The 20,875-nt window shown below is 39.6% G+C and overlaps 1 protein-coding gene across 2 annotated transcripts in view; it reads right to left on the bottom strand.

The window, feature by feature from the left end:
• LOC115225286 (exportin-6-like) overlaps nucleotides 1-20,875 on the bottom strand; it is a 77,765-nt gene that overhangs the window by 25,195 nt on the left and 31,695 nt on the right. For both annotated transcript variants that reach the window (XM_029796224.2, XM_036514106.1), the window contains 5 exons: nucleotides 18,685-18,793; nucleotides 15,302-15,394; nucleotides 13,560-13,792; nucleotides 11,147-11,239; nucleotides 9,373-9,520 (listed from right to left, as the gene is read on the bottom strand). In XM_029796224.2, the coding sequence (XP_029652084.1) occupies nucleotides 9,373-9,520; nucleotides 11,147-11,239; nucleotides 13,560-13,792; nucleotides 15,302-15,394; nucleotides 18,685-18,793 (676 nt within the window). The remainder of the gene's footprint in view (nucleotides 1-9,372; nucleotides 9,521-11,146; nucleotides 11,240-13,559; nucleotides 13,793-15,301; nucleotides 15,395-18,684; nucleotides 18,794-20,875) is intronic.

Below are 20,875 nucleotides of genomic sequence, written 5' to 3'. Positions count from 1 at the left end.
GAGACCCTGTGGCGCAAGTTAACCAAAATTGAGAGTATGATAGAAGAAGGCTTGCTCTTCATTCCATAGGAGAAAAAATTCAAATCGGACCATGTTAACACCAAAAATTATTTACATCAAAATGGTGCATTTTTTTCTATGAAAATCCCTATTTTTTACGATTTTTTGACTGCTGTGTCACCATTTTTTGGTGTATTTCAACCAGAAAAATGTTCACTTAAAGAGAATAACAAACTACATAGTGCGGAATTTTTACTTTTCAAAAATTCCAATTCTAAAGGATCAAGAAAAAACCCGAGCAACACCGGGCGATACTGCTAGTCTCTCTATATATAAAGCTGAAGTTGTCTGTGTGCGCCAGGTTTGGTAGCCTTCAACTAACACTATCTCTTCCGAGACCCTGTGGCGCAAGTTAACCAAAATTGAGAGTATGATAGAAGAAGCTTGCTCTTCATTCCATAGGAGAAAAAATTCAATCGGACCATGCTAACACCAAAAATTATTTACATCAAAATGGTGCATTTTTTTCTATGAAAATCCCTATTTTTTACGATTTTTTGACTGCTGTGTCACCATTTTTTGGTGTATTTCAACCAGAAAAATGTTCACTTAAAGAGAATAACAAACTACATAGTGCGGAATTTTTACTTTTCAAAAATTCCAATTCTAAAGGATCAAAAAAAAACCCGAGCAACACCGGGCGATACTGCTAGTCTCTCTATATATAAAGCTGAAGTTGTCTGTGTGCGCCAGGTTTGGTAGCCTTCAACTAACACTATCTCTTCCGAGACCCTGTGGCGCAAGTTAACCAAAATTGAGAGTATGATAGAAGAAGGCTTGCTCTTCATTCCATAGGAGAAAAATTCAAATCGGACCATGTTAACACCAAAAATTGTTTACATCAAAATGGTGCATTTTTTTCTATGAAAATCCCTATTTTTTACGATTTTTTGACTGCTGTGTCACCATTTTTTGGTGTATTTCAACCAGAAAAATGTTCACTTAAAGAGAATAACAAACTACATAGTGCGGAATTTTTACTTTTCAAAAATTCCAATTCTAAAGGATCAAAAAAAAACCCGAGCAACACCGGGCGATACTGCTAGTCTCTCTATATATAAAGCTGAAGTTGTCTGTGTGCGCCAGGTTTGGTAGCCTTCAACTAACACTATCTCTTCCGAGACCCTGTGGCGCAAGTTAACCAAAATTGAGAGTATGATAGAAGAAGGCTTGCTCTTCATTCCATAGGAGAAAAAATTCAAATCGGACCATGTTAACACCAAAAATTATTTACATCAAAATGGTGCATTTTTTTCTATGAAAATCCCTATTTTTATCGATTTTTTGACTGCTGTGTCCCATTTTTTGGTGTATTTCAACCAAAAATGTTCACTTAAAGAGAATAACACTAACATAGTGCGGAATTTTTACTTTTCAAAAATTCCAATTCTAAAGGATCAAAAAAAAACCCGAGCAACACCGGGCGATACTGCTAGTCTCTCTATATATAAAGCTGAAGTTGTCTGTGTGCGCCAGGTTTGGTAGCCTTCAACTAACACTATCTCTTCCGAGACCCTGTGGCGCAAGTTAACCAAAATTGAGAGTATGATAGAAGAAGGCTTGCTCTTCATTCCATAGGAGAAAAAATTCAATCGGACCATGTTAACACCAAAAATATTTACATACAAACAATGGTGCATTTTTTTCTATGAAAATCCCTATTTTTTTACGATTTTTTGACTGCTGTGTCAACCATTTTTTGGTGTATTCAACCAGAAAAATGTTCACTTAAAGAGAATAACAAACTACATAGTGCGGAATTTTTACTTTTCAAAAATTCCAATTCTAAAGATCAAAAAAAAACCCGAGCAACACCGGCGATACTGCTAGTCTCTCTATATATAAAGCTGAAGTTGTCTGTGTGTGCCAGGTTTGGTAGCCTTCAACTAACACTATCTCTTCCTCTTCCGAGACCCTGTGGCGCAAGTTAACCAAAATTGAGAGTATGATAGAAGAAGGCTTGCTCTTCATTCCATAGGAGAAAAAATTCAAATCGGACCATGTTAACACCAAAAATATTTACAACAAATGGTGCATTTTTTTCTATGAAAATCCCTATTTTTTACGATTTTTTGACTGGTGTGTCACCATTTTTTGGTGTATTTCAACCAGAAAAATGTTCACTTAAAGAGAATAACAAACTACATAGTGCGGAATTTTTACTTTTCAAAAATTCCAATTCTAAAGGATCAAAAAAAAACCCGAGCAACACCGGGCGATACTGCTAGTCTCTCTATATATAAAGCTGAAGTTGTCTGTGTGCGCCAGGTTTGGTAGCCTTCAACTAACACTATCTCTTCCGAGACCCTGTGGCGCAAGTTGACCAAAATTGAGAGTATGATAGAAGAAGGCTTGCTCTTCATTCCATAGGAGAAAAAATTCAAATCGGACCATGTTAACACCAAAAATTATTTACATCAAAATGGTGCATTTTTTTCTATGAAAATCCCTATTTTTTACGATTTTTTGACTGCTGTGTCACCATTTTTTGGTGTATTTCAACCAGAAAAATGTTCACTTAAAGAGAATAACAAACTACATAGTGCGGAATTTTTACTTTTCAAAAATTCCAATTCTAAAGGATCAAAAAAAAACCCGAGCAACACCGGGCGATACTGCTAGTCTCTCTATATATAAAGCTGAAGTTGTCTGTGTGCGCCAGGTTTGGTAGCCTTCAACTAACACTATCTCTTCCGAGACCCTGTGGCGCAAGTTGACCAAAATTGAGAGTATGATAGAAGAAGGCTTGCTCTTCATTCCATAGGAGAAAAAATTCAAATCGGACCATGTTAACACAAAAATTATTTACATCAAAATGGTGCATTTTTTTCTATGAAAATCCCTATTTTTTACGATTTTTGACTGCTGTGTCACACCATTTTTTGGTGTATTTCAACCAGAAAAATGTTCACTTAAAGAGAATAACAAACTACATAGTGCGGAATTTTTACTTTTCAAAAATTCCAATTCTAAAGGATCAAAAAAAAACTGAGCAACACCGGGCGATACTGCTAGTCTCTCTATATATAAAGCTGAAGTTGTCTGTGTGCGCCAGGTTTGGTAGCCTTCAACTAACACTATCTCTTCCGAGACCCTGTGGCGCAAGTTGACCAAAATTGAGAGTATGATAGAAGAAGGCTTGCTCTTCATTCCATAGGAGAAAAAATTCAAATCGGACCATGTTAACACCAAAAATTATTTACATCAAAATGGTGCATTTTTTTCTATGAAAATCCCTATTTTTTACGATTTTTTGACTGCTGTGTCACCATTTTTTGGTGTATTTCAACCAGAAAAATGTTCACTTAAAGAGAATAACAAACTACATAGTGCGGAATTTTTACTTTTCAAAAATTCCAATTCTAAAGGATCAAAAAAAAACCTGAGCAACACCGGCGATACTGCTAGTCTCTCTATATATAAAGCTGAAGTTGTCTGTGTGCGCCAGGTTTGGTAGCCTTCAACTAACACTATCTCTTCCGAGACCCTGTGGCGCAAGTTGACCAAAATTGAGAGTATGATAGAAGAAGGCTTGCTCTTCATTCCATAGGAGAAAAAATCAAATCGGACCATGTTAACACCAAAAATTATTTACATCAAAATGGTGCATTTTTTTCTATGAAAATCCCTATTCTTTACGATTTTTTGACTGCTGTGTCACCATTTTTTGGTGTATTTCAACCAGAAAAATGTTCACTTAAAGAGAATAACAAACTACATAGTGCGGAATTTTTACTTTTCAAAAATTCCAATTCTAAAGGATCAAGAAAAAACCCGAGCAACACCGGGCGATACTGCTAGTCTCTCTATATATAAAGCTGAAGTTGTCTGTGTGCGCCAGGTTTGGTAGCCTTCAACTAACACTATCTCTTCCGAGACCCTGTGGCGCAAGTTAACCAAAATTGAGAGTATGATAGAAGAAGGCTTGCTCTTCATTCCATAGGAGAAAAAATTCAAATCGGACCATGCTAACACCAAAAATTATTTACATCAAAATGGTGCATTTTTTTCTATGAAAATCCCTATTTTTTACGATTTTTTGACTGCTGTGTCACCATTTTTTGGTGTATTTCAACCAGAAAAATGTTCACTTAAAGAGAATAACAAACTACATAGTGCGGAATTTTTACTTTTCAAAAATTCCAATTCTAAAGGATCAAAAAAAAACCCGAGCAACACCGGGCGATACTGCTAGTCTCTCTATATATAAAGCTGAAGTTGTCTGTGTGCGCCAGGTTTGGTAGCCTTCAACTAACACTATCTCTTCCGAGACCCTGTGGCGCAAGTTAACCAAAATTGAGAGTATGATAGAAGAAGGCTTGCTCTTCATTCCATAGGAGAAAAAATTCAAATCGGACCATGTTAACACCAAAAATTATTTACATCAAAATGGTGCATTTTTTTCTATGAAAATCCCTATTTTTTACGATTTTTTGACTGCTGTGTCACCATTTTTTGGTGTATTTCAACCAGAAAAATGTTCACTTAAAGAGAATAACAAACTACATAGTGCGGAATTTTTACTTTTCAAAAATTCCAATTCTAAAGGATCAAAAAAACCCGAGCAACACCGGGCGATACTGCTAGTCTCTCTATATAAAGCTGAAGTTGTCTGTGTGCGCCAGGTTTGGTAGCCTTCAACTAACACTATCTCTTCCGAGACCCTGTGGCGCAAGTTGACCAAAATTGAGAGTATGATAGAAGAAGGCTTGCTCTTCATTCCATAGGAGAAAAAATTCAAATCGGACCATGTTAACACCAAAAATTATTTACATCAAAATGGTGCATTTTTTTCTATGAAAATCCCTATTTTTTACGATTTTTTGACTGCTGTGTCACCATTTTTTGGTGTATTTCAACCAGAAAAATGTTCACTTAAAGAGAATAACAAACTACATAGTGCGGAATTTTTACTTTTCAAAAATTCCAATTCTAAAGGATCAAAAAAAAAACCCGAGCAACACCGGGCGATACTGCTAGTCTCTCTATATATAAAGCTGAAGTTGTCTGTGTGCGCCAGGTTTGGTAGCCTTCAACTAACACTATCTCTTCCGAGACCCTGTGGCGCAAGTTGACCAAAATTGAGAGTATGATAGAAGAAGGCTTGCTCTTCATTCCATAGGAGAAAAAATTCAAATTGGACCATGCTAACACCAAAAATTATTTACATCAAAATGGTGCATTTTTTTCTATGAAAATCCCTATTTTTTACGATTTTTTGACTGCTGTGTCACCATTTTTTGGTGTATTTCAACCAGAAAAATGTTCACTTAAAGAGAATAAACAAACACATAGTGCGGAATTTTTACTTTTCAAAAATTCCAATTCTAAAGGATCAAAAAAAAAACCCGAGCAACACCGGGCGATACTGCTAGTCTCTCTATATATAAGCTGAAGTTGTCTGTGTGCGCCAGGTTTGGTAGCCTTCAACTAACACTATCTCTTCCGAGACCCTGTGGCGCAAGTTAACCAAAATTGAGAGTATGATAGAAGAAGGCTTGCTCTTCATTCCATAGGAGAAAAAATTCAAATCGGACCATGTTAACACCAAAAATTATTTACATCAAAATGGTGCATTTTTTTCTATGAAAATCCCTATTTTTTACGATTTTTTGACTGCTGTGTCACCATTTTTTTGTGTATTTCAACCAGAAAAATGTTCACTTAAAGAGAATAACAAACTACATAGTGCGGAATTTTTACTTTTCAAAAATTCCAATTCTAAAGGATCAAAAAAAAACCCGAGCACACCGGGCGATACTGCTAGTCTCTATATATAAAGCTGAAGTTGTCTGTGTGCGCCAGGTTTGGTAGCCTTCAACTAACACTATCTCTTCCGAGACCCTGTGGCGCAAGTTAACCAAAATTGAGAGTATGATAGAAGAAGGCTTGCTCTTCATTCCATAGGAGAAAAAATTCAAATCGGACCATGTTAACACCAAAAATTATTTACATCAAAATGGTGCATTTTTTTCTATGAAAATCCCTATTTTTTACGATTTTTTGACTGCTGTGTCACCATTTTTTGGTGTATTTCAACCAGAAAAATGTTCACTTAGAGAATAACAAACTACATAGTGCGGAATTTTTACTTTTCAAAAATTCCAATTCTAAAGGATCAAAAAAAAAACCGAGCAACACCGGGCGATACTGCTAGTCTCTCTATATATAAAGCTGAAGTTGTCTGTGTGTGCCAGGTTTGGTAGCCTTCAACTAACACTATCTCTTCCGAGACCCTGTGGCGCAAGTTAACCAAAATTGAGAGTATGATAGAAGAAGGCTTGCTCTTCATTCCATAGGAGAAAAAATTCAAATCGGACCATGTTAACACCAAAAATTATTTACATCAAAATGGTGCATTTTTTTCTATGAAAATCCCTATTTTTTACGATTTTTTGACTGGTGTGTCACCATTTTTTGGTGTATTTCAACCAGAAAAATGTTCACTTAAAGAGAATAACAAACTACATAGTGCGGAATTTTTACTTTTCAAAAATTCCAATTCTAAAGGATCAAAAAAAAACCCGAGCAACACCGGGCGATACTGCTAGTCTCTCTATATATAAAGCTGAAGTTGTCTGTGTGCGCCAGGTTTGGTAGCCTTCAACTAACACTATCTCTTCCGAGACCCTGTGGCGCAAGTTGACCAAAATTGAGAGTATGATAGAAGAAGGCTTGCTCTTCATTCCATAGGAGAAAAAATTCAAATCGGACCATGTTAACACCAAAAATTATTTACATCAAAATGGTGCATTTTTTTCTATGAAAATCCCTATTTTTTACGATTTTTTGACTGCTGTGTCACCATTTTTTGGTGTATTTCAACCAGAAAAATGTTCACTTAAAGAGAATAACAAACTACATAGTGCGGAATTTTTACTTTTCAAAAATCCAATTCTAAAGGATCAAAAAAAAAACCGCAACAACACCGGCGATACTGCTAGTCTCTCTATATATAAAGCTGAAGTTGTCTGTGTGCGCCAGGTTTGGTAGCCTTCAACTAACACTATCTCTCTCCGAGACCCTGTGGCGCAAGTTGACCAAAATTGAGAGTATGATAGAAGAAGGCTTGCTCTTCATTCCATAGGAGAAAAAATTCAAATTGGACCATGCTAACACCAAAAATTATTACATCAAAATGGTGCATTTTTTTCTATGAAAATCCCTATTTTTTACGATTTTTTGACTGCTGTGTCACCATTTTTTGGTGTATTTCAACCAGAAAAATGTTCACTTAAAGAGAATAACAAACTACATAGTGCGGAATTTTTACTTTTCAAAAATTCCAATTCTAAAGGATCAAAAAAAAACCCGAGCAACACCGGGCGATACTGCTAGTCTCTCTATATATAAAGCTGAAGTTGTCTGTGTGCGCCAGGTTTGGTAGCCTTCAACTAACACTATCTCTTCCGAGACCCTGTGGCGCAAGTTGACCAAAATTGAGAGTATGATAGAAGAAGGCTTGCTCTTCATTCCATAGGAGAAAAAATTCAAATTGGACCATGCTAACACCAAAAATTATTTACATCAAAATGGTTGCATTTTTTTTTATAAAATCCCTATTTTTTACGATTTTTTGACTGCTGTGTCACCATTTTTTGGTGTATTTCAACCAGAAAAATGTTCACTTAAAGAGAATAACAAACTACATAGTGCGGAAATTTTACTTTTCAAAAATTTCAATTCTAAAGGGTCGAAAGAGATTCAAGCAACACCGGGCGATACTGCTAGTCTCTCTATATATAAAGCTGAAGTTATCTGTGTGGCAGGTTTGGTAGACTTCAACTAACATTATCTCCTCCGAGACCCTGTGGCACAAGTTGACCAAAATTGAGAATATGATAGAAGAAGGCTTGCTCTTCCTTCCATAGAAGAAAAAATTAAAATCGGACCATGTTAACACCAAAAATTATTTACATCAAAATGGTGCGTTTTTTCTATGAAAATCCCTATTATTTACAATTTTTTCACTGCTGTGTCACCATTTTTTGGTGTATTTCAACCAGAAAAATGTTCACTTAAAGAGAATAACAAGCTACTTAATGCAAAATTTTTACTTTTCAAAAATTCCAATTCTAAAGGGTTGAAAAGAATTTTTTTGTGATGTCACTGGGTTTGAGCGAACGACGGATTTTCCTGTACTTTTTCTTAATGAATACTGTTGCAGTGTTAACTTCTTAGTAGATTTTCAGTGCAGTTCAAAACTTGAGCTCCATTTTGCTTTATATCTACGGGTAATTTTTCCTCCATAATGTTAATAGAACGAATATTAACCAACAATTGGAGTCGGCATTACACATTTGCAGCACATTCAGAGCAAACTTGAGCATCACCACTCTATACTTTTATTCATAGATTGAAACTATGTCAAAACTTTGTTAACGTGACATCAAAGTCTACTGTTTTAAGTACAACTAAAAAACAAACCCAAGTAATGCTGGGCTTTACTGCTAGTAAATAGCTATACGTACAAACAGACAGACAAGTGTGGGGGGTGGATATTAAGCAGGGCTGTGGAGTCAAAACAAAAAACTTTGACTCCTCTACCATAAGCACCTCTGACTCCAACTCCTCTACCATTAGCACCTCTGATTCCGACTCCTCTATGTAATTAAGTAATTGTGGTTTACATATAAAGCAAATGCATACGTCTGTACTTTGGTTTATATTAAAGAATATTGTGAGTCAGAGTCAGTTTCGTTTTACCGACTCCAGCTATCCCTTAATTGTTTCTAACTCTGACTCCACAGTCCTGATACTAAGCCTTTAGCATTCAGATGTCTTTGTCAAATGTAATACTCTCTCTTTTTCTCATTTACTTGTTTCAGCCATGTGACTGTGGCCATGCTGGAGCACCGTCTTTAGTCGAGCAAATCAACCCCAGGACTTACTCTTTGTAAACTTAGTACTTACTTTATCGGTCTCTTTTGCCAAACCATTAGGTTAGGGGGATGTAAACACACCAACATCGGTTGACAAGCGATGATTTGGGAACTAACATAGACACAAAAATACATACATACATACATATATATATGATTGGCTTCTTTCAGTTTTTGTTTACAAAATCCACTCACAAGGCTTTGGTCAGCCCGTGGCTATAGCAGAAGACACTTGCTCAAGATGCCACACAGTAGGACTGAACCCAGAACCACGTGGTTGGGAAGCAAGCTTCTTACCACACAGCCATGCCTGCGCCTACAATTCTGCCAGCTCACCACCATAAACAAAAACAAAAAATATTATAATAATAATAATAATAATAATAATAATAATAATAATAATAATAATGATAATAATAAGTGATCTGACCTGTTTCCGGAATAAAGGCAGGGTAGCCTCGACCAGCGTAGAGAAAAGGATGGTGAACTTTAGGGGCTGACTGATCTTTTGGGACTCAGAGTGGTACTGTGACAGCCAGTGGGCAAACGCCTTCAGAGTGGCCAGCGCCTGCGCATGTCTGTAATACAGAAAAACAGATAAAGTACAGTGAAAGTGTGGAAAAAGAGAGAAGGAGAGAGACAATATGATGAGTAGAAAGAAGGGGAAAGGCTTTGGTCGTCCCAGGCTATAACACAAGACACTAACGTCCGCTTTCCATGTTGGTATGGGCTGGCCAGTTTGACTGAGGACTGGCAAGCCAAGAGGCTGCATCAGGCTTCTGTCTGATCTTGTACAACCTCCTGGCTTGCCAGTCCTCAATCAAACCGTCCAACCCATGCCAGCATGGAAAGCGGATGTTAAACGATGGTGATGATGATATATATATACATATATATCAGGCACGTGCCATCAGTAATTACTCAGATAGGCAGTTGGTGACGTTTATGTAGTAAAACAGACAAAAAGATGAGAGAAACACAGGCATGCAACTGAGTTGAAGGCAGATTTACTTCTGCCTTTATACTACGTAAAGAAAACGTTGTTGTAGGAGTGTACGCAGCATGTGTACTACAGCAGCAATATGCATAGCTTAAGTACAGAGATAGAAAGGCAGGAACGAATTATGTCTACCTAATCTACAAAAAAATAAACTATTTCGCATTTTATGCATAGTAATCAGAGTAACCATCATGATTTTATTGAATTAGGTGCATATTTTGCCATATAAGGAAAATGTTGCTATCAATCTATTTTATTCAGGGTAGGCACTGCCTACCTTGCCTATCCAGGTGGCATGTCCCTGGTCATCATCATCATCATCATCGTTTAACGTCCGCTTTCCATGCTGGCATGGGTTGGACGGTTCAACTGGGGGTCTGGGAAGCCCGAAGGCTGCACCAGGCCAGTCAGATCTGGCGGTGTTTCTATGGCTGGATGCCCTTCCTAACGCCAACCACTCCGTGAGTGTAATGGGTGCTTTTTATGTGCCACCGACACAGGTGCCAGACGAGGCTGGTGAACGGCCACGCTCGGATGGTGTTCTTTACATGCTACCGGCACGGAGGCCAGGCGAGGCTGGCACGGCCACGATCGGATGGTGTTTGTTACGTGCCACCAGCACGGAGGCCAGTCGATGCGGTACTGGCTACAGCAATGTTCGGATGATTTTCTTATGTGCCACCGGCACTGGTACCACAAAACTACAAATTCCATTGATGTTCATCGATTTTGATTTGATTCTTTGATTTTTGATTTTCACTTGCCTCAACAAGTCTTCACAAGTAGAGTTATGTGTCCCAAGAAGGAAGGTATGCACAGGTGGACTGGTATAAATATATACACACACAATGGGCTTCTTTCAGTTTCTGTCTACCAAATTCACTCACAAGGCTTTGGTTGGCCTAAGGCTATAGTAGAAGGCACTTGCCCAAGGTGTCATACAGTGGGACTGAACCTGGAACCATGTGGTTGAGAAGCAAGCTTCTCAGTACAGAGCCAAATCTGGCAGCAATTGTTATAATAAAGCCAACAGTAGAAGCAACAGCAGCAGCGGTGAAACAGCGGTGCTGCAGCGATGATAGTAACAGCAGTACTTCCCAACATATTCAAAAGGAAGGAAGGGGAATGGGAGGGAAAGTGGGAGTAGAATGGAAAGAAGGAAGAAAGGAAAGTGGTGAAATAAATAAATAAAAAAACCACTTACACCTCTATAAAATCTGGTTGAAGGACAGTTTGTGCTATGGAGCTGACTTCGTACAGTTTGGCAGAGCCACTGTAGGCTACACAATGTACCAGGCTGAAATGATGAAAGAAAGAGGAAATAGATGTAAATCAATATCTATAAATCTGAAATGCGAAAAGCTAGTGTTAGGAACATAAATTGTGACTAAAGTTTGGTGGAAAATTTTAATTCAAAACTTATGAAAACAAGACATTTGTACTCAGAACCAGAGGCAGTTTCAGCCAGGTTGGTATCAAAAGGGTTAAGAATTGTTTCTCTATTATATATTTTAACCCTTTTGTTAGCATATTTCTGCTGAGATGCTCTGTGTTTCTTTCAATTACTTTAGATATAACAAAGAATTTAGTAAAATAACTTAGTTATCATTCAGTTAGTGTTAGGAACATAAATTGTGACTAAGGTTTGGTGGAAGATTTTAATTCAAAACTTATGAAAACAAGACATTTGAACTCAGAGCCAGAGCCGGTTTCAGCAGGGTTGGTAATGAAAGGGTTAAGAATTGTTTCTCTATTATATATCTTAAGCCTTTTGTTACCGTATTTTTTTGAGATGCTCTGTGTTTCTTTCAATTACTTTAAATATAACAAAGAATTTAGTAAAATAACTTAGTCATCATTCAGCTAGTGTTAGGAACATAAATTGTGACTAAGGTTTGGTGGAAGATTTTAATTCAAAACTTATGTAAACAAGACATTTGTACTGAAAGCAAGAGCCGGTTTCAGCCAGGTTGGTAACACAAGGGTTAAACTGAATTTAAAGTAATACCATACTGGTAGGGTTTTATTATTATTGCTCTCTTTAGTTTGGGGTTGAATGCCCAATAAACCTGCCACAGGAGCTAGCTTAGAAGTTCACACAGAGTGTGGCCTTTAAGCTAGTTCTTAGTATTTAATAAGCGAACAGTAGGAATATTTTTTTTGATATGCATCCAATGTTAATGGAGGTCACGTAGAGTAGAATGGGAACTTAAGGGATTCATAGCCAAAAAGTGGTTCAGAGATATTGAGATATATTTATATATATACATATATATATATATATATATATATATATATATATATATATATATAATATATATATATATACACACACATAAATGTATAATGATGTCTGTGTGTTTGTGGTTACTCTAACTCCTCCCACACCGTCCAACTGATTTTAATGATTTTTGGCACATAGGTAGATCACATGCCCTGAAGGCCAGAATTTTTTGAAAACTTGATAATGCTCAGTTGGCATCAATTTTTGTGAGCTCAATTGGGCATTTCAATGGAAATTCTCATGTAAAATTTCAACAAAATCTATAGAATAGTCTCTAAGGAAATGCTTATTCAATACAAAGTCAGACGTGGGCTTATCTTCAACACAGAAAACATGAGCAACGCCAGGTCCAACAGCTAGTATATACATATATACATATACATCAACAACATCAGCAAGAATGGAGAATATCACACCTTTAATTGAGAATTACATCATACAAGTCCAACGATTGTTTCTCTGGTGTAAGCATTTTTAGATATAGTCAAAGGTACAGAATGCAAATTGACCCTTATTCTATTAATAGCCATTCTGCCAGTTCTCTTTGGATTCAAGTTGTATGGGGTTTGCCTTGTGTTGGCATCAATTTTAGATATTCCGAATTTTAAACGCACATATATACATACAAACACATACATATACACTGCTGAGACTCCCTTCGGTCATGAATGACCATGGGATTGCACACAGAAAGTTACCCTCTCAGGCACAAGTCCGGGTAAGGTTGTTTGTGGAAGGCCAGCAATTTCCCATGCATATCTGCCTCCCCTCTCCACACCACCAGTGTTATCCATGGGAAAGGCAAAGGGGCCAATACAGCTTGGCACCAGTGACGTCACAGCTCATTTTTACAGCTGAGTGGACTGGAGCAACGAGAAACAAAGTGTCTTGCTCAAGAACACAACACGCAGCCTGATCCGGGATTCGAACTCACAACCTCACGATCATAAGCTCGACACTCTAACCACTGAGCCATGTGCCTTCACATCCATATATATATATATATACATACACATGTACACAGATATACATACACATTTATACATACACACATACATATATATACACACACATACATATATATACACACACATATATGTATACACACATATATACATACATATGCATACATATATTCATACACATACATACACTTGCACACTATACACACACACACACACACAATAAAATGCATCCTGTACACTATGTAAGGTATCTGGTGTTAAAAAGGGCATCCAGCCTTAGAAACCCCTAACAAAAAAATACACCCAGTCAGAAGCCCTTTGTCTATACATCTTCTGGAACCAGACAATAACCCCGCCAAACAACTTACCGTTGTACCAAATTGTCAGCGTCAGTGAAATTCTTAATAAACCTATCTCCGATGAAATGTTCGGCCATCCTCCCTAAAGCCTGCTCCAGGGAAGACAAATCTCGTAGGATACAGTGCAGTCTCCGACACTCGTTCTCTGCGGTGATGGTCAGCTTCCGGCCGTGGGCACCATTCGGCACCACATACTGCTCCAGCCCCAAATACACCTCTGTATATTCCTGGAAGAGGTCATTCTGGGAAAGAAAAACAAGAAAAAAAACAATGAAGAAAGACATTGAGGGGCATTTAGAGAGAAATGTGAGAATGGGTAACACACCTCTAAGAACATCAGGTACAGTGGATTTTACCGGCTCACAGTCTTAATAATGACAATAATAATAATAATAATATTTGCCAGTTCACAGTCTTAATAATAATAATAATAATAATAATAATAATAGCAGCAGCAGCCCTGATGCAGTACCAGACAGTGGCTCTCATGGCTTCTGTTAATCTTGATATGAGATCACCATGTCGCACACATATGGTTGTGATGCATGTACCTGGTGTACCCTTATCAGACGGGTAGTCATGATGGGTATACTGGGCTTTGTATATTTTACCCCAGTGTCACTTTGATGGCATGCACTGCTCTCTCACTCAATAATAATAATAATAATATAATAATAATAATAGCAGCAGCAGCCCTGATGCAGTACCAGACAGTGGCTCTCATGGCTTCTGTTAATCTTGATATGAGATCACCATGTCGCACACATATGGTTGTGATGCATGTACCTGGTGTACCCTTATCAGACGGGTAGTCATGATGGGTATACTGGGCTTTGTATATTTCACCCCAGTGTCACTTTGATGGCATGCACTGCTCTCTCACTCAATAATAATAATAATCATAATAATAATAACAAAAGGATGCCCTGATGCAGTACCAGGCAGTGGTTCTCATGGCTTCTGATCTTAACTAATTGGAAGTGTTATCATGTACATTGTTTTGTCTTGGTATAAAAGATGGGCTGCAGCAAATATCCTGCTCAATACCACAGATTTACTTGTCAGTTGTTTGACCATAACCAGTTGAGTATGTCCCTTAGTGGCTGACGATATGTGCATCTCTGACCACGAGCAGAAGTAGTGGGGGAGCATCATAGCCATGTGTTGAGAGGGATTCTTTGAGGTTTGAATAATTCACCTCTGGAAACATGGGTGGTTCGTTCAACATCCTTAAACAATCCTTATTCAGGGACCTTTTGAGTGGGATGGGTTACTCGGCCAGAAGCAAATTTTAACTAGGCCCCACCTAGTTTATCTGATATGAGATCTCCTTGTTGCACACATATGGTTGTGATGCATGTGCCTGGTGCACCTTTATCAGACGGGTAGTCATGATGGGTATATTGGGCTTTGTATATTTTACCCCAGTGTCACTTTGATGTCATGCACTGCTCTCTCAATAATAATAATAAAAATAATGATTTCAAAGCACCAACTGATCATGGCTGTTTGCCAGCCTCCTCTAGCCCCTGTGCTGGTGGCACGTAAAAAGCACCCACTACACTCACGGAGTGGTTGGCGTTAGGAAGGGCATCCAGCTGTAGAAACCCTGCCAGATCAGACTGGAGCCTGGTGCAGCCTCCTGGCTTCCCAGACCCCGGTTGAACTGTCCAACCCATGCTAGCATGGAAAACGGATGTCAAACGATGATAATGATGATTTCTGTAATAATAATAATAATGTTAACTTACCAAAAGCTGAAAGGTCTCTTGGCTTAAAATCTCTCCAACTTTGGCAATCACTTCAAGGCACTGTCTTAGGTAATGCTGCCATTCCGTCTCTGACTAATGGACAGTGGGGCAAAGAGGTGGTGGTGGTGTGGTGTGGTGTGGTGGGTAGTGGGAAGTATTGTTGTTAGAAGTGAATGGAGTGTGATTGGGAAGAGAGAAAGTGGTGGGAGTGGAGGTGCAAGAATGACGAGTATTAGGAGGAGAAGAATTGGTGTGAGGTACAGGCGAGGTGATTGAGTGGAGTAGAGGTGAGTGAGTGAAGTTGAGAAAGTGAGTGGAGTAGAGGTGAGTATGTGAAGTAATTGAGTGGAGTGGAGAAAGTGGGTAGGGTAGAGGTAAGTGAAGTATTTGAGTGGAGTGGAGAAAGTGAAAGGAGTAGAGGTGAGTGAGTGACATAATTGAGTGGAGAGGGGAAGTGAGAGGAGTAGAAGTGAGTGAGTATTTGAGTGGAGTATTCAAATGGAGTGAGTGAAGTGAATGGAGTAGAGGTGAATGAAGTAGTGGAGTGGAGAAAGTGAAAGTAGAGGTGAGTGACATAATTGAGTGGAGAGGGGAAAGTGAGAGGAGTAGAAGTGAGTGGAGTGGGGAAAGTGAGTGGAGTAGAGGTGAGTGAAGTATTTGAATGGAGCAAGGGAAATGAATGGAGTAGAGGTGAGTGAGTGATGTATTTGAGTGGAGAGACAGGGAATGTTGGAAAGAAAAAAAAACAAAAAAAAAGAAAAGAACAATTAGTGGTAAATAAATAATTAGAAACAGGTAAATATATAATTCAGTACAGGTAAATACATAACTTATTACAGGTAAAATAATGGGTTTTCAGATAATTTCATTCATTTCTTTGTAAAGTTATTTGAATTAACACAAAAATTTGATTGCAGTGTTTTCTGGGTTCTTTGTGACTCCATTCTTCCATTACAATTTTTGCTTATCCCTTTTTTGAAAGGGCAATGGGTCATACACGATGTTTTGAGTGGCACGGGCACTTCAAAAGGGTCATTCTTCCTTTTAAAGGAAAAATGACCCTGGGAGACAATGAGCAATCTGGAAGACCCACCACAAGTGTCACCCCTGGAAATGTGATATTGTGCATCCCCCAGAGCTAGACCCTCAATCGAGAGTTTACTGCTATGTTTTGAAGCATTTATGGGGGGACATTCAGCGAAAGCGATCGGATCTGTTGAGTGTAAAGAATTGGTGTCATAAGACGTGGTATATCTTTCCTCTTTCTCTTTTACTTGTTTCAGTCATTTTGACTGTGGCCATGCTGGGGCACCACCTTTTTAGTCGAGCAAATCGACCCCGGGACTTATTCTTTGTAAGCCCAGTACTTATTCTATCGGTCTTTTTTGCCGAACCACTAAGTGACGGGGACATAAACACACCAGCATCAGTTGTCAAGCAATGCTAGGGGGACAAACACAGACACACAAACACACACACGCACATATATATATACATATATACAACAGGCTTCTTTCAGTTTCCGTCTACCAAAGGCTTTAGTCAGCCTGAGACTATAGTAGAAGACACTTGCCCAAGGTGCCACGCAGTGGGACTGAACCCGGAACCATGTGGTTTGTAAGCAAGCTACTTACCACACAGCCACGTGCATATATATATATATATATATATACATATATACATATATACGACAGGCTTCTTTCAGTTTCCGTCTACCAAATCCACTCACAAGGCTTTGGTCAGCCTGAGGCTATACCAAAAGACACTTGCCCAAGATGCCACGCAGTGGGACTGAACCCGGAACCATGTGGTTGGTTAGCAAGCTACTTACCACACAGCCACTCCTGCGCCTATCAAAAGATTTCCAGACTAGTTCTGTAACATACTAACATATGGCAGCACACAGTCGTGTGTGCAGTGAGAACAAGAAGTGATCTTCGTGAGGTAATGAGCCAGGTGACATTACTTCACAAGGTGTGAAATTTGTGTTTCTGTGATCAGATGTGTGCTGTGGTCTGTGGTTTTTGTCATGGACAGGAAGCTAGAACAAAGACCCAACATGAAGTTTTGCGTTAAACTTGGGAAGTCTGCTACAGAGAGATTGAGCATGCTTTGACCAGATTACATCAATGAGGTAATAGGTTGTACGCAATGTTCTGTGTGGTATAAGCACTTTAAAAGTGTAAGAACGTCCCTCGAAGGCGATGAACGATCTGGAAGACCTGCCACAAGCATCACCCCTTGGAAATGTGGTATTGTGAATTGAGAATTTGTTCCCCAGGGTCAGACCATTAATCAAGAGTTCTACTCAGACATTTTGAAGCATTTGAAGGAGGACATTCAGTGAAAGTGACCAGATCTGTGGAGTGCAAAGAATTGGAAGACCTGCCACGAACATTACCCCCTGAAAATGCGATATTATGCATTGAGAATTCATCCCCCAGGGTCAGACCATCAATTAAGAGTTCTACTGAGATGTTTTGAAGCGTTTGAAGGAGGATATTCAGTGAAAGCGACTGGATCTGTGGAGCACGAAGAATTGAAAGATCTGGAGGCTATAGTAGAAGACACTTGCCCAAGGTTCCACACACTGGGACTGAACCCAGAACCATGTGATTGGTAAGCAAGCTACTTACCACACAGCCATGCCCACACACACACACACACACACACATATACAACAGACTTCTTTCAGATTCCATCTACCAAATCCATTCACAAGTCTTTGGCTGACACGGGGATATAGTAGAAGGCACTAGCCTGAAGTGTCACACAGTGGGACTGAACCCAAAACCATGTGGTTGGGAAGCAAGCGTCTTACCACACAGCCATGTAGTCAGCAAGCTGGCAGAAACATTAGCATGCCAGATGAAGTGCTTAGTGGTATTTCATCTGCCGTTACATTCTGAGTTCAAAATCCACTGAGGTCGACTTTTCCTTTCATCCTTTTGAGGTCGATTAAATAAGTACCAGTTACACACTGGGGTCGATGTAATCCACTTAATCCCTTTGTCTGTCCTTGTTTGTACCCTCTATGTTTATCTCCCTGTGGGCAATATATATATATATATATATCTATGATAGATAGATATGTATGTGTACACACACACACAAAAGCAGGAATTTCTGCAGTTCCTATCCATCATGTTGCCTCACAAAGCACTGAATGGCCAGATGTGATGGCAGAAGACACTTGTCCAAGGACCCACACAGTGGGACTGAACCCGAAAGCAAGGGGCAGCAAAGCAAACCCCTTGACCACAAAAAGCCATGCCTGTACCTATCCTTGCCTCTGCATGCACACAAGAGAGGGGGTAGGGGTGGGGGCGGGGGAGATAAAATGTTGCCAAAATCAGGGAGCAAAGTTCTCCTCGTTAACTTACGTCGTCGTCAAGAGACTCGTCATCTAATTCCTCCAGCTGGGACTGATTGTACCGGAACTGCAGCTTTTGTAGAATGTGGGAGACTAGAGACTGCAGGGCTGGTTTGTATCTGCAACAAGAGAGAACGGTAATGGTGAAGGATACAAAGACAACATGAAGAGGAAATTGATGGAATGGCGGTTGAGGGAGCAAAGCAAATCTTTGGGTAAAGTCAGAGAGAAGTGGATAAATTATGAAAGGGTGAAGACCCCTTTCAATCACAAGCAACCATGAGATTGCACCTAGAAAGTTCCCTTTCAAGGCACAGTCACCCATGCATACCAGCCTCCTCTCTCCATGTCACCGATGTTGTCCAAGGGAAAAGCAAAGACCGATGCGACTTGGTGCCAGAGAAGTTGCAACTCATTTCTACAGCTGAGTGAACTGGAACAATATATACGACAGGCTTCTTTCAGTTTCCGTCTACCAAATCCACTCACAAGGCTTTGGTCAGCCTGAGGCTATAGTAGAAGATACTTGCCCAAGGTGCCATGCAGTGGGACTGAACCCGGAACCATGTGGTTCGTAAGCAAGCTACTTACCACACAGCCACGCATGAAGGATTCAAAGACAACATGAAGGGGAAATGGATGGAATGGGGGTTGAGGGAGCAAAGCAAATCTTTGGGTAAAGTCCGAGAGAAGTGGATAAACTATGAAAGTGTAAAGACCCCCTTTCAATCACAAACGACGATGAGACTGTACGTAGAAAGTTCCCTTCCAAAGCACAGTCACATATGCATACCAGCCTCCCGTCTCTATGCCAACGATGTGGTCCAAGGGAAAAGCAAAGACTGATGTGACTTGGTGCCAGAGAAGTTGCAACTCAATTCTACAGCCGAGTGAACTGGAGCAACGTGAAATAAAGTGTCTTGCTCAAGAACACAACACACAGCTTGGTCTGGGAATTGAACTCACAACCTCATGGTTATGAGCCTGACGCTGTAACCAATATACTCTTTCTCTCTCTTTTACTCGTTTCAGTAATTTGACTATGGCCATGCTGGAGCACCGCCTTTGGTCAAGCAATTCGACCCCAGGACTTATTCTTTGTAAGCCTAGTACTTATTCTATCGGTCTCTTTTGCTGAACCACTAGGTTACGGGGATGTAAACACACCAGCATCGGTTGTCAAGCGATGTTGGAAGGACAAACACACACACCTATATACCAACTTTCTCACCTATATATATATATATATATACGACGGGCTTCTTTCACACCAAACCACTAAGTTACAGGGACGTAAATACACCAGCATCAGTTGTCAAGCGATGTTGGGGGGACAAACACGGACCCACAAACATACACATGTCAGATCTTGGCAATTTGTACATAAAACAGAATATTTTTGTTGGATCTGGCCAGTTTAAATGCCAAAGGGTTAACACAGTCATCACCATGACCACCCCACACTAACCATTGCCTTTGTGCTGATCAGTATTATAAGTGGAGAAACGTGGCTTAGTGGTTAGGGTGTTGCACTTACAATCGCAAGATGTTGGGGGGACAAACACAAACACACAACCATACACATGCATATTCGGCAAGCGCAAGTGAGAGCATAACCTCGTGGCCTATGCCAGGGGTGTAACCAGCCCACTTATGCGTACCTTTCCTTCATTGGACACTAAACTCTGCTTGTGAAGTCTTGTTGAGGCAAGTGAAATCGAAATCAAATTCGATGACTGGCATCCGTGTTAGTGGAGCACTAAGAGAACCATACAAGCATGATCGTGGCCAGAGCAACAAGCTGGCATTTGAGCCAATGGCACGTTAAAAACACCATTCGAGCGTGATTGTTACCTGCGTCGCCTTACTAGCACTTGTGCTGGTGGCACGGGAAAAAAACATTTGAGCAAGGTCGTTGCTAGTGCCGCTGGACTGGCTCCTGTGCAGATGGCACATAAAAAGCACCATTTGGGCGTGGCTGTTGCCAGGACCGCCTAACTGGCCCTCGTGCAGGTGGCATATAAAAGCACCCACTACACTCTTGGAGTAGTTGGCGTTAGGAAGGGCATCCAGCCGTAGAAACTCTGCCAGATCAAGACTGGAGCCTGGTGCAGCCATCTGGTTCGCCAGTCCTCAGTCAAATTGTCCAACCCATACCAGCATGGAAAGCGGACGTTAAACGATGATAATGATGAAGATGA

This window comes from Octopus sinensis, linkage group LG27, assembly GCF_006345805.1.
Source record: "Octopus sinensis linkage group LG27, ASM634580v1, whole genome shotgun sequence".
Classification (NCBI taxonomy): Eukaryota; Metazoa; Mollusca; class Cephalopoda; order Octopoda; family Octopodidae; genus Octopus; species Octopus sinensis.
Note: the sequence above shows the minus strand (reverse complement) of the source record. Positions and strands in the feature narration are given on the sequence as shown.